The sequence below is a fragment of the Pristis pectinata genome, chromosome 14 (genome assembly GCF_009764475.1).
Source record: "Pristis pectinata isolate sPriPec2 chromosome 14, sPriPec2.1.pri, whole genome shotgun sequence".
NCBI lineage: Eukaryota > Metazoa > Chordata > Chondrichthyes > Rhinopristiformes > Pristidae > Pristis > Pristis pectinata.
In genome coordinates this window covers 40787772-40804708 of record NC_067418.1, presented here as the reverse complement: position 1 = coordinate 40804708, position 16937 = coordinate 40787772, and the positions used below count along the sequence as shown (strand labels likewise).

At 39.6% G+C, this 16937-nt stretch overlaps 1 protein-coding gene across 1 annotated transcript in view; it reads right to left on the bottom strand.

Annotated features, from left to right (window-relative positions):
• Window positions 1-16937, bottom strand: part of LOC127577998 (EF-hand calcium-binding domain-containing protein 4B-like) — a 108922-nt gene that overhangs the window by 23573 nt on the left and 68412 nt on the right. Inside the window, exons 8-11 of the mRNA XM_052029705.1 lie at window positions 13589-13776; window positions 8850-8921; window positions 7264-7433; window positions 6533-6600 (exon numbers count right to left, since the gene is read on the bottom strand). Coding sequence (XP_051885665.1) covers window positions 6533-6600; window positions 7264-7433; window positions 8850-8921; window positions 13589-13776 — 498 coding nt within the window. The remainder of the gene's footprint in view (window positions 1-6532; window positions 6601-7263; window positions 7434-8849; window positions 8922-13588; window positions 13777-16937) is intronic.

Below are 16937 nucleotides of genomic sequence, written 5' to 3'. Positions count from 1 at the left end.
TATTGCACTGCACTTTCTCTGTAGCTGTGACACTTTACTCTGTACTGTTGTTGTTTTTACCTGTACTACCTCAATGCACTCTGTACTAACTCAATGTAACTGCACTGTGTAATGAATTGATCTGTACGATCGGTATGCAAGACAAGATTTTCACTGTACCTCAGTACAAGTGACAATAATAAACCAATACCAATAACATCAGAATGGTTGGAGTGTGTGGGATCACAATGCACCACTGGCCACAAGGGAAGGGATGACAACAACCATAGGCAACACAGCACAAAATGCCTCAAAGAAACAAATTCCGAAATGCTGATGAAAAATCTGCAGAAAGCAATATTGATGGGTCTAGAGTTTGAATCCGACTTGTCCATTTCAAAAATAGGGCATTAGAGAATGGTAGTTTTTCTTTTAAGTGATTTATACTAAAGCCCCACAAGAGAACCAGTTTATTCTGCATCAGTTTTGCCTTTCAATCCATCTAAATTTAATGTGCATCCTAAGAAGTCAATGACCATTCCTAACACGTAATCTGGTCATCACTTCTCGAGAAGTCACATGCACTTGATTTTAAACTGAAATGCTGTTTACAACATCTGTTAGATTACCATTAGTAACTCTGTCATGACTGTCTGTTATTTTATGTGGCAATATTCTGAATCATCAGTCACATTCCCTGCCTGTAGCACTTTCCTAAGTATCCATGATGTAGTGGAGGTACTGTTCCAAGTCTACACTGCCTACAGAAAAGCTATTCTGTTGAAAGCATAGTTTAGAAATTTTCCAGTGAGCTGCGTACAATAAATACCAATCACTAGGTTAAATGACAAGAAAAACAAAGCCACTAATCAAACTCAGAAAATTGCTCTATTTTTAAATAGATTCCAATCTATAACAACTCAAATTAAACATTATTTCATAGTTAGACCGCTTGATCAAAATCAGCAGATGCTTCCCCAAAGCATTTGTCCCCTTATAACGTGTGGCTTGGATTAAACAGCGCTTGCTAGCACTCAGGAGAAACACCACAGGGCATTTTACTACATTAATGCTGCTATATAAATGCAATTCCTATTGTCAACAATAAGTTTTTGGAAACAGACCAGACTTTAACTGTACCATATGGAGAATGTGCTACACATGGGGCAAATTAAAACAAATATTGCAAAGTTTGTTCACATAAAAAATCTTTATTATCAAAAGATCAGCTTACTATGGGGTTAACCTCAAGTAATTTTACATATATAATTTTACAAACCCTTCTTTAAATTGTTCATACATGCTATGCAGACCTTTGAAATGATTTGGCATTTCAATCAACTGAAAGATAATCCACTAAGGTTGAAACATGTTGTTTAGAAATTTATAACCTCCTAGCTTGTGTACTATGTAGCTAATACTTATTTTCATCATCTTAGGCTGCAGAACTAATTGCTTTACAACCACAGACTGTTTATTGGGCCATAATATTTTAAAGTGCCTGTACCAGCTAAGAGTTCATGGTATTGTGGCAGAATATCAGCATGGACTGAGACTGACCAGAAAGAGAGAAAACACGGAGTTGGGATAAATGGATTACTTTCAGCTTGGCAAGCTGTACTTAACGGGGTCCCATGGGGATTGGTGCTGAGGCCTCAACTACTCACAATTGACATTAATATCTTAAATGAAGGGACAGTGTGTATTGTGGCCACGTTTGCTTATCACACAATCATTGGTGGCAAGTGAGAGAAGCAGAGGAGATCACAGAGGTGGAGCAGTGGCAATATGGACAGTAGAGTGGTGCGGCAAGTGGAGCCACAGCACCAGAGACCAGGTTCAATCCTGACCTCGGGTGCTATCTATGTGGAGTTTGCACGTTCTCACTGAGACCGCGTGAGTTTCCTCCGGGTGCTCCGATGTCCTCCCACATCCCAAAGACGTGCAGTTAATTGGCCAGTGTAAATTGCCCCTGGTGTGTAGGTAAGTGGTAGGATCTTGGGATCTCAGTGGGGCAAGGGGGGTTTGATTGGAATGTGGGGAGAATGAAAAAAAACAGGATTAATGTAGGATTAGTGTAAGTGGTTGGATGATGGTCAGTGTGTTAGCAGTGGGCTGAAGGGCCCATTTTCATGCTGTATGTCTCTATGACTCCATAAAGCGGAAAAACAAGTTGTGAGGAGGATGTGAAAAGTCTGTAAAGGGATATGGATAAGTTAGCTGAGTGGGCAAAAGTTTGGCAAGGTATACTGTGGAGAAGTGTGAAGTTATCCACTTTGGTAAGAAGGGAAAACCAGAATATTGCATAAATGAAGGGAGACTACAGCACGCTGCTGTACCGAGGGAGCTGGGTGTCCTTGTACATGAAGCACAGAAAGTTAGCAAGTAGTTAGAAAGGCAAATGTTGGTCTTAACTGAAAATGGGGTGGAGTGTAAAAGGGAATCTTGGTCCAACAGTACAGGATGTTGACGAGACCACAGTTGGTGCTGTGTACAATTTTGATCTCTATATTTAAGGAAGAATTTGCTTGTACCGAGTTCAAAAAAAGGTCATTAAATTGATTCCTGGGTTAAAGAGGTTGGCTGTACCGCTCATTGGATTTTGGAAGATGGGTTTAGTATGGATGGGTGCCCACTGGTCAGCGTGGACTTGGGCTGAATGGCCTGTTTCCATGCTGTATGACTCTAAGGCTCTGTGACACATAGAGAGATTCTGAGGGGGTTCAACAGGGTGGATGCTGAAAGTATGTTTCACCTTGTCTGGAAGTATGGAAGTAGGGACATAGTTTCAGAATAAGGGATCATCACTTTGAGGATTTTTTTTTCCATTCAGAGGGTCTTTGGAATTCCCTAACCTGGACACCTGGAAAGGCTGAATCGCTGAATATATTCAAAACCAAGAGTGGCTTTTGGTCCACTGAAGTCTCTGTGTAACATGTGCAGGCAGGTCCATGACAGATTGAGTTCCATCTGGAAAAAGTAGTTTAAGTTATTCCTGGCTGGAGCTAATGATAAGGAACAAATGCACATGAAATTACATTGGCCCAAATGACAACAATCCAACAATTAAGGCCTGACTTTGGAGAGAAATCTTTTCTGTGATGTAAACTATAACAATTTTAACATTTAAAGAGAAAAGAGCATATATCAGAATAACAAATTTGTCTTTTACTCATCCAAACAGCAATTGAGAGTATTAGTGGCTATGCTGGACATGACATCAAAGATGTAATTTAAATCCATAAGCACAAAAGAAATCACTTTGGAGAGAAATTACCAATTCAGCATGATACTTAAAGTTAAAGGAATGCTGTGATTAGTACTCTATTTCCCCTTCCACAATGTGTATTGTCAACTGAAATTATGTTTTATGACAATCTTAATATGGTGATTTAGTCAGTCACTTTGGCCTGGGAATCTATATTATAACCATAGAAGTTAACAAATCAAATTTTATGCAAACACATAATGGTATAAAATCTATTAAAACTAGTAGCACATTATTTCTCAAGGGAATGCTTTTCCAATACTCTGAAGAGTAGAGGACTTATTTCAGAACTGTGAATTTGCATCTCCAGTTTCAAAGGTATGAGGAATTAATTTTCACATCCTTCCTTCTCACCTTGGTGAGGAGGGGAACAAAAAGGATATTTTAATCAGTTTTAATTGATTACCAATAATTTTCACTAAAGTCCATAAATGAAACTGCAGAATGATCCCCAAAAGAGCATAAAATGTGAATGCGTACAATTTATTTGCACTCCAACTACTTCAGAGAACATAGAAACATTAAGTGAGTTGGGAAGGACTAGTCATACTGGCTTCTTCAAAACCTCCAGCAATATGAAACACGGGCAAATCAAGAAATATAAAACCTAGCTGCCGTTTGGTGTTCTACTTATCAACATCCTAACATCAGCTAATAGAGATACTCCCAAAAACATTCTCCCCCTAAATTCTTTGCAAAACTAAAATCTTTGCTTCGAAACAATGTTCATCTCCAAATAGTTCTTCAAAAATCAATGTGTAAAAAGAAATAAAATTGATAGAATCAAGGCCTGTTGCATATTGCTACCTACCTTCTGGCTAAGATTAACCACCAGTTACAATTCCATCCCAATACTCTGAAGGCCCAACTTTTGTATCAACTCCTCTCCTTCTCATCAACTCAAGAGCATAGGGCACGTCACAAGGTGGCAAAGTAAAAATAGCAGAATCAGCAATTTACAACAGAGGAAGCAATTTGCCTCATCTTGGCCCAAAGATTTGTAGATCTTACACACAGATGCACATCTCTGTACTTTACAAAAAAAAATGTTAGGAGTGCTTCCACTTTTATCACCTTCATAGAATGTTCCAGCCTGCCCCTGGTCCTCTGGGGAAAATAAAATCCTTAACCTCCTCTCAACATTTTATCAATAATCATAAAATTGTGCCCACTTTGCTAAGAACCTGTCCCATCCACTGTTTCTGTGCCTCTCATAAACTGCATGCAACTCACAAATCTCCGATGTTTTACCAGCATTCCCTTTAATCCATTGAAAGACTATGGCAGCCAGGCACTAGCTGCGACTTCCAATAATATCAGACGGGATGGGCTTGGGTTAAAAATTGATGGCGAACTATGAATCTTTTAAAATCAGTTTTTATTGCCAGACTTATTTTTGCCTTGACCTATCAGGTCTCATTTATAGTACTGAGGGGGAAAAAGACAGTGGGGGGGGAAAGGTCATTTCCCATTCCCAAAAAAAACTAAATTGGGAAATTCATTTTCATTTCAATATAGTTAAAGATTCTGGACCCCTTTCCAACAAAAATAAAAATTACTTAAATATAGTTATTTCCTCTGCTGAATATCAATCTCCTGATATATATACACATCAGATCCTGTGACTCAAGACCCAAGGTCATCAGACCCAAGCAAGCATAGACAAGATGTGCACAATGCACACATCCCCAGACTCTACACTATCGTGAGGGAAATTTGAGGGCTGCAGGAGAAAGGAAACGCTTCTCCCGCAATGACACACACCCCAACAAAAAGAGATGAATTGGGAAAATCAATTATATTTTAAAATGTTTGGAAAAGAAGCAAGGGCTGAGTATGCTCGAGAAAAATGGCAACTCATATTTATTAACTCATATTAAATGCTCACCATAGCATGAGAGAAGGATTCGGCCATTAATTGCTTAATCATGGACTCACTTTCTGGTTGGACCAGCCCATTTTCATGGCTGGTCCAAAGATGATTTTAAATAAAACATTTAAGTAACCATTGCCTAGGAATCTGACCAACTAATCCTGTTTTATTTTCAATATTATGTTATTGAAAATTGGCTTTTCTTGGAGTAAATTGCAAGCATGAAAAAAAACAAAGCAACACAAAAATAGGTGGAAGGGCAAGTTGTGATGAGGATATTGTGCCTCTGCACCAGGACATAGATTGAGTGGGTGAAAACTTGGCAAATGGAGTTTAATATGGGAAAGTACAAGGTTATGCACTTCAGAAAGGTGAATTGAAAGGCATATTATTATATAAATGGAGAGAGATTGCAAATCAGTGAAGTGCAGACGATCTAGGTGTCCTTGTGCAGGAATCACAAGAATTTAAAGGGCAGGTCCAACAAGTAGTTCAGAAGGCAAACAACATATTGGCCTTTATTACAAATGGGGTAGAGTTTAGAAATAGGGAAGCTTTGTTTGTACAGGGTGTGGGGGAGGCCACACATAGAGATCTAGAATTCACTCAGCTGTTTTAATCCATAATTAACTGGCTTGAAATTATTGGCATTTTCTGCAGTATAGTGCTCAAAACAAAACCCAAAAAAGATTGTGGACCCCTTACAAAAGAGATCAAAATATTGCACATACAGTATATAGTTGTTTTCTTTGGCAAATATCATCCCCTGAAATGTACACTAATTGCATCCTGTGCCTACAGCATTACCCAAGCAGGCGTACAAAATTCAAGTGGTCACAGGTGTGATATGCACATCTTACACATCCCCAGACTCCACATCATGGTGAGAAAATAATAAGGAAACTTTGAGGGCTGTGGAGGAAGGAAAAGTTTCTCAAGTTTAGTAGATAATCAGATTGAACCAAGTGAACCATCTAGCAGCTATCTTGAGTATCACTGGTGACAAAGAACAAACTCCTTTTTAAAAAAAAATGATGTTATGTCATTCAAATTGTGCTACAAGAATGAACAGCAGCAAGGATTCCTTTATGAATACTGGCCAACCCCGGGTTAGAAACATCTGTACATACGACTGAGCTCCCATAATGTTATTAACTTCAAAAGTTTGATGTATGTACATATGTTATGTATGTACATATATTATTTCTACTTAATAGCAGAACTAGTTCTCTCTCTCACTTTCCCTCCACTTTTAGTAATTGCTCTTTCTTTTTCAGTTTGACATGCTCTTGATGCCACTCATTGCAATACAGTGAAGGTAGAGTTACCACATTGAATGAATTGTGTGTGTTTTCCGACTCATGGACAAAATCGACTTATGGATATCCATAAAAATGGAACCTGTTCATTACCAAGGGACGGCCTGTAATAATATAATTGAATCTTTCTTCACCACAGCAGCTTATTTCTTTGTTAAATGCTTGGTTTAAAAAAAAACATTTATCTATAAATTAAAACTCCCTTGCTCTGAGTCAACACACTTCAAATAAGTAGCTTTTTTTTTTGCCCTTCACTGACCTATAATTTTTGAAACAATTAGCTGCTAATATGCTGAAACAGAATGAAGCCCTGAGTAAAGGCAATGACTAAGCCTGTGGTAACTAACTGGACATTGCAAACCTTCCATATATCGGATGCAATGAAGAGAATTAGATTTCCCTTTTAAAACAAATATACACACACAAAAACAGATTCCAAAGATGCAGCATTGAATCAAATTAGTCAATTGAACAAATGGGGCTTCTTGAAGAAATTCAATTTGTTACGAAAAATGGCCTATTATAAGATATTTTGTTCCTCTCTTTTCCTTTTGAGGGAATATTTAACGAGACACAAATTTCCATCAAAATGTGCAATTATTTTGCTTACATTTGTGTAAATGAAGCTGCCCTAAGGCTGACCTGGCACATCCTTCCACAGAGCAATTACTCCTTTGGGTTAAGGCAGACTTAAACTTATTTTGTGTCCCACTCTGAAAACAGCCAGCAGCATGCAAACCAATTGGCATGAATACATTGTACTCTTTCCTCCCAGTAAAAATGATACACTTGATAAGGTATAGAGTTTGGCGGTTATGGTTCACAGTGGCCCCAGGGAGTAGTGTATGGGTCCATGTGCTGGTGACAGCCACAGCAACAGCAACAGCAGCAGCAGCAATTGCTATGCTTGGGCATTACAAGTTGCTTTTTGAGACTAACCAGCTTCTTGGCTTCATGGGCATCCTTCTCATCTCGGAGCTTCTTGTTCATCTCCCTAATGGAAAGACAGAGATTGATTTTTAATCAGCAATCACCCACGTGCCACTGAACTGCACAACTCCCTCTCCACCAACTCAAAGCCACTGAGTTGAAACACTAATGAATCCTCAACAGTTACTTCTGATGAGATGTGACTGCGGGAAGTAAAATCCCCATTTCAAGCCCTGAACGCAGTGTTAGCTTCAAAACTAATTAATTGGCTCCTGTGATTTAGGTGCTTGTTTGAACACACAAGCACACACAACAGCTTGGTGTTATTTATCCCACCCAGCCATTAGTCTACTGGGCAGCAGTTATCCCTGCCCTTCCATGTGCTTCTAAGATTTGGACTACCTATAGCAGGCACCTCAAGGCTCTGGAAAAAATAGCAGTCTCCACAAAAGAGGGGTATTTTCCTTAGTGGAGAAAATGAATGACAGTGTCTCTGTATTATGTGTATTCAACTTTTATGAATAAAGTAAGTTTATGGAAATAAATAGTGTGCTACCACACAGAGCCTGACTTACTACTCGACTCCACTGTGCCAGCAGCGATGGGGCTAAAATCTTTGGCACATGTAATACATAATATGAAGGAAAAGCTAACAAGAGCAGGTAATTTGAGAGTACAAATGGTCTACTCCTACTCCTGCTCCTTCTAATTTTCCTATGTTCCCTTAAGGGACTTTACTTTCTCCTGTCATTTTATTTTCAGACACAAGTCTGATTGGATTATATATCACATCCTGCATTCTGTTCTTGCTTTTCCCTTGTAGTACCTCAATGTATTGATGTGATGAAATGATCTATTTGGACGGCATGCAGAACCTCCGTACACGTGACAATAATAAACCGATTTTAACTCCAGCAACCCGGGTTCAATCCTGACTTCTGGTGCTGTGTGTGTGCAGTTCGCAAGCTCCCTTTGTGACAGCGTGGGTTTCCACTGGATAATCTGTTTCCAATGACGTGTTTGTAGGTTAACTGGTCTCTTGGTGTCGGTCAATGACAAAATGAATCAAAGGGGAGTTGATGGGCATTTATGACAAACAGTTAGTTGTAGGAATTGCTGGTTTTTGACCTGAAACTCTTATTTCTTTTTCTACAGATGCTGCCTGACCTGCTGAGCGGTTCCAGCATTTCCAGGATTTTATTTGAGTTTTCCAGCATCTGGTACAGGGAAATAAAGAGATGGGAACTAAAAGGAATGCAGGCAAGGACAAATGGACCCCTTTTTTGTGTAATTACACATACAAGATATGATGTATCAGGAACTCATCGAAAATATACCTGAAAAGCAGCAAGTAAGTGGCTTAGAATATTATCAGGTGTATTTCTATTGATATTATCCTTTATTAATATCAAATGTTCTTTTATTTACCATAAAAATTAACTTTCCAGAGTAGAGCTTTCCAATAAATTCCAATAATTACCTGAGCAGCTCCAGCTGTCTCAAAAGACTTTCTCTCTCCTTTTGCATATTCTTTGACACCTTCAGAACATCCCTGTTTAGAAACAAAGGCAGTATCTCAAAATTGTATTGTTGTGTTGGGCAATTGTTGGTTCATCTTGGCCACTGAGACAAGCCATTAGAGTCAGGCTGGATACAGCGCAAGGACGGACTTTGGAACTGCAAAGCCAGGATTAATCTTCCTTCAATGGGAGTTTCACTCACTGATAGAAACAGCCATAATTCAATAGGAAATCGGGTCACTGCCCTCACACTTGCCAGCCTGAGCTTAGACACACACCTTAGACAAACAACTTAGACAAACAACTTAGACAACCTCTTTGCGGCCGGTTGTTGAGGAAATCAGAGATGGAACCTGGGTCTTTTCCCATCTGCATGTCCGGTCAGTGACTCCATATGTGTGCAGTTACTAGTAAATGGGCCAGCTATATAAATTTAAGGAGCATTGATGAAGAGTAATTAGTTTACACATGGGTAAGTACAGTGCCTGAATAGTGCTGGAAAGTTTCTGCCATGTAGCTTTGTTTTCCTGTACCATTAAAATTACATATATTGTACATGAATTGTTTCAGTAGAATTCCCCTCAATACTTGATTCTCAACTGGAGAAACAAAGGACTGCAGATGCTGGAATCAAGATGGAAAAAAACACGATGATGCTGGAGGAACTCGGCAGGTCCGGCAGCATCCGTGGAGAAAAGCAGGTGGTCAACGTTTCGGGTCAGAACCCTTCTTCAGGACAGTGGCTGAGCAAGCCCCACAACCATTTGAAAACCGATTACTTTTGCAGAGCTACTAGCCATGGGCAATGAATACTGGATTTGCCAGAAATGCCAACGTCCGAGAAGTGGATAATAAAGAGAAAGTTCAAAGCTTCAAGCAAACTGAAAAATTAATGAAAAATAAACAGTAACAGTGTCACTTGATGTGGGGGGGGGGGAGGTGTTGAATATCTAGTTCCAGAGAAAACCAATTGTTGGCATGCTACAATCACAAGCAATGTTAGCTGACAATCTCTCAGCCCTCACCATTTAACACATGATCTGTGACAAAATTACGTTTGCCAAAAGGGAATGTTTATGTTAGTGGTTTTATAGCTGACTATGAAATATACCAACAGGAATAAAATTAACAGTGAGCCACCAAAAGCAAAACCATGCTAATTTATTCTCAATTAATCTAACCAGCTACTTCTAATTATCACCTTTTCGTCGAAAAGTAAAGAACATTTATGCCCTCTGGATGTACCAAAATGCTTTGTAAGTCCTTACCCAATTTTTAAAATGCTGTGACAACAAAGCTTTTGTTTTGCTCTAGCAAGTCAATATTTGCTGCCATCTTTGGATTCTCCAAGGACATTAAGTACATCCATGTCATTTTGGACCGAAATCATTTGTGGGCCAAAGTATGATAGCATTTGCTCTATCCAGCAGGTTTTTAAATAGTTATTTTTCTGGCACCAACCCACAAATTCTGTGGTTTACATATTTACAAACATCCAGTGCACACTCAGCAGGATTCCACAGTGATTTGAGATGAATAATTCATTAATTTGTTGATGGCGGTGATTGAAGAGAAACCATTTTTCACAACACTGGGAGACTCAGTGATGATTCTTTGATAAGATCTTTTCATGAACCAAAGAAGAGGATATCAATGAGTTTTACATGTTGCTAACTAACACTAGATGGTTCCCTCTGTAGCAACTACAATCCAATGACTTCTCTCCTACATCATTCACTGATGCAATGGCCATGGACATATGGAACTATACCACTCCAACGCCAATAGTTATTTGGATAAATCAGAAAGCATTGCAGGTTAATATCCTATCCCAAAGGCAGGATTTATTTTAAAATCAGAGACAAATGCAAAAAACAAGTTCAACATAGTCTTTTAATCTCTTGATAAAGTGTAATTGAGATATTGTGCTTGTATTCAATTAGAAATGCACTGCAGATGTGATCATTAAATGTTTTCCTTATTACATGTGAATTGTTCTTCCATTATCACATTTTAAGGTTAAAATCAGATTCAAATGTCCTTAGAGTGCTTCAGCGCATTGCTTTATATAGGAACACTGAGTACAAATAATGAACGTCACTATTTAATGGATATCAAACTAGATCAAGCTTGTTTCCTGCCCAGAAAAGACTGAAATGAATTTTGAAAATTTGAGCTGAATATTTGAAATGACAGAGAAGTATATATTATGGATACAATCAGCCTTTTCAACTTGACGTGATTACAGGTTTTAGGCAAATTTGTTAATCAGTAGAATTGATCTTTTACCACTCACAAATCCAGCTCCTACCAACAGTAATCACTGTTTTATCAATTTCAAAATGAAATGCAATTGTCTGCTTCTTATTAAAATCTGTATCATTATCGTTACCTTTGACAAGTCTTTTCTTTCATTTTACAATATAAAGGTAACAAAGAACACTTGGGTATAAACATGCAGCAAGATATTATATGTCAGCATTCATCATCCCCAAAGCAATAAAATAACATTCAAGTGACAGCATAGATACAATTGCATAGCACACATCTATATTGCACTGTCAATCCTGATTATTAAAGAATATATATATGTCTTTCATCATAACATGTGCTCAGTTCTGGTCGCCTCGCTACAGGAAGGATGTGGAAGCCATAGAAAGGGTACAGAGGAGATTTACAAGGATGCTGCCTGGAATGCAGAGCTTGCCTTATGAAAGCAGGTTGAGGGAACTCGGCCTTTTCTCCTTGGAGCGACGGAGGATGAGGGGGGACCTGATAGAGGTGTATAAGGTGATGAGAGGCATTGATCGGGTGGATAGTCAGAGGCTTTTCCCCAGGGCTGAAATGGTGGCCACAAGAAGACATAGGTTTAAGGTGCTGGAGAGTAGGTATAGAGGAGATGTCAGGGTTAAGTTTTTTACTCAGAGTAGTCAGTGTGTGGAATGGGCTGCCGGCAACGGTGGTGGAGACGGATACGATAGGGTCTTTTAAGAGACTGTTGGATAGGTACATGGAGATGAGAAAAGTAGAGGGCTATAGGTAAGCCTAGTAATTTCTAGGGTAGGGACATGTTCGGCACAGCTTTGTGGGCCAAAGGGCCTGAATTGTGCTGTAGGTTTTTCTATGTTCTATCCACATGAAATCCCAAAGCACTCCACAAAATAATGCATTACCCCTTGCAGGACATCCTAAATACTCAAAGTAGTCAAGAGAATTCAAACCTACCATTTTGTTACATGCTATAAAACTTCTTGGATGCAAGCAGATATCTCTGAAGGAGGGTTCTACCTAAACCAGCAGAGGGAGGACTTCGTTCAAACTTCAGGCAGTCCCCAGGTTACAACAGTGTTCTATTTTTGAAAACTTTTTGAAACCCAAACCATTTACAAGCAGGAAATGAACAAATACTTTACGCCCGTCTTCTCTGAAGAAAGGAAGGTACAAAATAACAGCCAGACATATTAAGGGTGAAATTCAGGCGAGACTGGGGAACTGAAGGATGTTAGAGCACAACAGAAACAGCTGTGACAGAAGAGTGAGAAGGCATGAAAACAGTGGCCGCCAGCTGGCCTCACCGATTCAGTGAGTAAGCGAGTCTGCTCAGCGTTCCTGGCTCTGCTGGGCTCAACCCAGCACCCAATTGTTGCAGCTCAGGGAGGGGAAGGAACATGGATATGCCCCTTTCCCACCTGGCAGAAGATGCCTGCAGCCCCACAGCAGTCGGCAAATCCATCCCACCGGTCTCCCAAATGCTTGTTCATATGTACAGGTTGTACTTTAGTTGGGCATTCATAACACAGGGAGAATCTAGAGCCAAAAGGTGAGAAAGGAAAATGTTTTTCCCCACGAAACCATTATTTAAAGTCTAGCCTCTAACCAAAGACCATTTTAACAGGTCATAACACACCCAGCTAAACAATCATTGGTTTGTCATTGCTCTTTGAAAATTACCAGTAGTGGTCATTTGTACCCAGGGGCTGTTCCATGTTAGGCTGAGGACTGAGTTGCCAACTCTGGCTGTGTGCGCTTCTGGAGGGTTTGTTTCATGATCCCCTCCTGCCAACGTGCGCTGTCCCATATGCATCACCACTGATCACCTCAACATCCAACAACAAACATTAGCTTCATCACTCGAATGGATGATTCCTGGCTATCAGTTAAACAATCGTTTCTTTCCCATCATCAATATTTAAATAATTATTAACATCAAACATTTAAAACATTTGGTTTAATACTCTTACAACTTTTCTCCCTGGGTTTGCTCCCAGAAGTTATCTGGAGTTTAATTTTTAATTCCAAGATCCTCTTGTGCAACCCCAAAGGGCCAACTGAGATAGGTTGAGGAGGGTACAAGAACATAAGAAAATAGAAATAGTAGGCCACTCATCCCCTCAGGTCTACCCCACCATTCTATATGATCATGGCTGATCTACACTGGCCTCAATTTCTCTTCTATCCCAGATCCCTATAGCCCTCAAATCCTCAATACTTCCATAATTTCTCTCTCCACACCTTAAATACTTTTAATGATCTATCCTCTGGGGTAGAGTATTCCAGAGATTCACCACCCGCTATGAAAAGAAATTCCTAAGCACCTCCATTTTAAATGACAAGTCCCAAATGGTAAAAGATGCAGGGGAAGTTTGAGATTTGATCCGAATCCCAATAACTTATAAATCCTTTAGAAGCCAGTGCCTACCTGGCTTTCTTCTGATGTTCATTCCGCGCCTCTTCTTGAAGAATCTGGAGGTGATAGCGCATGGTGTCCAAGTCCTGCTTAGTCCTATCCAGCTGTTCCTGCAACTCCTCATTCATGCGCCTCAGTCTCTCATTCTGCATCCTGACATCTGTCTGCTCACAGTTAAACTCCTCGAATTGTTGCTCCAGCTGTCAATGTGATCAATCAAGCTTAATTTAAAAGAACATTTTTAATTTAAACAAGATGTTTTCAGGACAATGGCATTACTTCAGCAAAATCCCAACCATTACCATCCTGGCGACTACCATTGACCAAAAAATTACCGGGATAGTGACTTTAATATGGTAGTTACAAAATCAGATGAGAAGCTCAATATCTTTGGCTTGTGACTCCCCAAAGTCTTACCATCATCTACAAGGCACAAATTAGAATTACTTTCTACTTGCCATCAGCACTTAAGATCATCAACATTATCCAGCACAAAGCAGCTGGCTTGATTGGCACATCATTGACCAAATTCAGCATTCACCACCGCCACTCTTGGTGCACCGTCACCACATTGTCTATTCATGTGCTGAGCAATGTGCCAAGGGTTCTTCAACTCCACCTCCCAAGTATGCAACAACTACTGTCTAAAGGGCAAGGAGCTGTTAGCGTAATGCTATTACAGGACCAGTGACCCGGGTTCAATTCCGGCCGCTGTCTGAAAGGAGTTTGTACGTTCTCCCCATGACTGTGTGGGTTTCCTCCGGGTGCTCCGGTTTCCTCCCACATTCCAAAGACGTACAGGTTAGGAAGTTGTGGACATGCTATGCTGGCACCGGCAGTGTGGCGACACTCGCGGGCTGCCTCCAGAATACTCTACACAAAAAGATGTATTTTACTGTGTGTTTCGATGTACATGTGACTAATAAAGAAATCTTATCCGACAGCAGTGCTTGGGAATATCGTCATTGGCAAGTTCACCTCCAAGTCACACACGATTTTGACTTGGATATTTATTACTGTTCCATCATTGTCACAGAGTCAAAATCCTGGAATTTCCTACCTTAACAGTATTGTCAGAGTGCTGCTCAATATGAGGATGGTGGCAGTTCAAAAAGCCAGATCATTACTATCTTCTCAGAATCATTTAGGACTATGTAATAAATGCTGGTAGTGCCATAAACATGACAGAGTAATTAAAACAAAACTCAGTATAGATTCAAAGCCAGGAACTCGGTCTGATGGAACTACCCTCAGTTCACATTTCAAAGATTAATGCTTAAAAGTGAAACACATTCCAATAAAGGGTCTCTCATTTATCTAGATACTGGCCATTTGGAATGACCGAGGATGGAAAGGCCACTTACAGAAGTGCCCAGTGAGGGTGAAGCAGAGAGATTTAGTGAAGGTCAAACATCAACATCAGGTAGACTTTCTTCCTGTTGAAGAAGGTCAATATTCAGCATTGACCTCTGAGTGGAATAATAAGAAAACTGGAGCAATTAAAGAGACAGCTGGATGCCATGATAAGGAATTATACAATTCCCTAGATTCATCTGTCCAATTACACATTCCTGAAAAAGCACCTAAAATTACCTAGGCATTCTTACTTTGCTGTATTGTGCATTCTTTTTGTGTCCAAACTGATCTCTCTATTACTTTCGTTACAATTGTGTCTACGTGTCAAATCAATATTTAACTGGCTTCAAAAGGAGATCTCCCAAGAACATGCAAAGTCTAAATATGAGCATTTACTTTCTAAGTGAATGTTAAAACGTGCGAAATGGTTTTCATCTCATTTATCTTGAAAAATAAGAATAATAATGTTGCATGCTTCAGAAGTTAAACCTGCTCTCAGCAGAAGCCTTAAAACCAGGTGAAGGCCCTTTTCCTTCATCTATTACTCTGACAGTTCTCACATAAACTCCTGCTTCTGCAGTTATTTCCATCCTGCAGCAGTGTGCACGGCGATGATTTATTGCACCAAAGGGCTCTTTCAATCAACCAAAAAACATTAAGTTAATGAGTTAGTTTTTTTATGTAGCTGACATTAATTTGTCAATGTTTATGGGCACTAAAATGTGAATAAGGAAATACTTTGCATCTTTTAAAAATAGCTGATGTGATCTTAGTAATTATCTCAGTATCACTCATGTCAGGCAGTTTTAAATCAAACCGTTTTCAGTATCTGAAGATAATCTATTTGATATAAAGCTCAGACTCTTATCAGAAAACAAATCTGGGTAATAAAATAGCAAGGAAATAACTTGCAGTAGACATACCACAGGGTTTTGTTTTTACAGCCAATGAAGGTTAAATGATGGTTAGGAGAAGTCTGACCTAAACTGCCAAGACAGTGGAATTCATAACTATCAATAAACCACAATACATAAGCATGTATGCAAGCAGCCGAATAAGCCCTCAACATGCAAACCATGTCAGCAGTGAATGTGCTCTAATTGCAACTAAGTTATTAATAACAGGTTCTGTTTTACTCATTTTGGAAATAGCTTTATCCACCAGCTATGCAGAACTTCTAACATCTTTAAACCAATTTCATCATTTCTATTGTACTGAATAGCATTGGGGCATCCCAATTAATCTTCTTGGTTGAAAGATTTTGAACAGAGACCACCCTTCATGAAGATTTGAAACAAGTGATTGGATTTTTTTCTTTTTCTTAAGCAGTCACCTGAGCTCGAGGATGATTTCCTTCCACTCCAGTTCTGTGGGTTCTGAGGTGGCTGATGGCACCATTGTGGAACCTGCAGAGTTCACCACAGGTGGGGTAGGAAATGCTTAATAGAGTCATAGAGTTGCACAACATAGAAACAGGCCCTTCAGCCCAACACGTCTATGCTGACCATCATGCCCATCTATACTAATCCCACTTGCCTGCATTAGTTCCATATCCCTCCATGCCTTGCTCATTTAAGTACCTCTCCAGATGCCACTCAAAAGTTGTTACTGCTCCTGCCTCCTCCACCGGCAGCTCATTCCAGATACCAATTACTCTTTCTGTTGAAAAATTTACCAATCCAATCTCCTTTAAAACTCCTACCTCCTTCAACCTATGCCCTCTAGTTTTCAACACCCCTAACCATGAGAAACAGACCCTGGCTGTCTACTCTATCTATGCCTCTCATAATTTTATATACCTCTATCTTATCTGAACCCATCACCTCTTACACACCCTTTTCCCAGTTTCTGGGACCTTCATGCCACTTGCTTGTACTCTTAACTCTACCTCTCTCAGTTTATCCATTATTGTCACTTACCCATTTCTTTTTGCAGTACTTCAGATTGCACTACAATCATTGCACCATTCTGCAGTTTTGCGCTCATCTCTGTATTTATTGTTGTA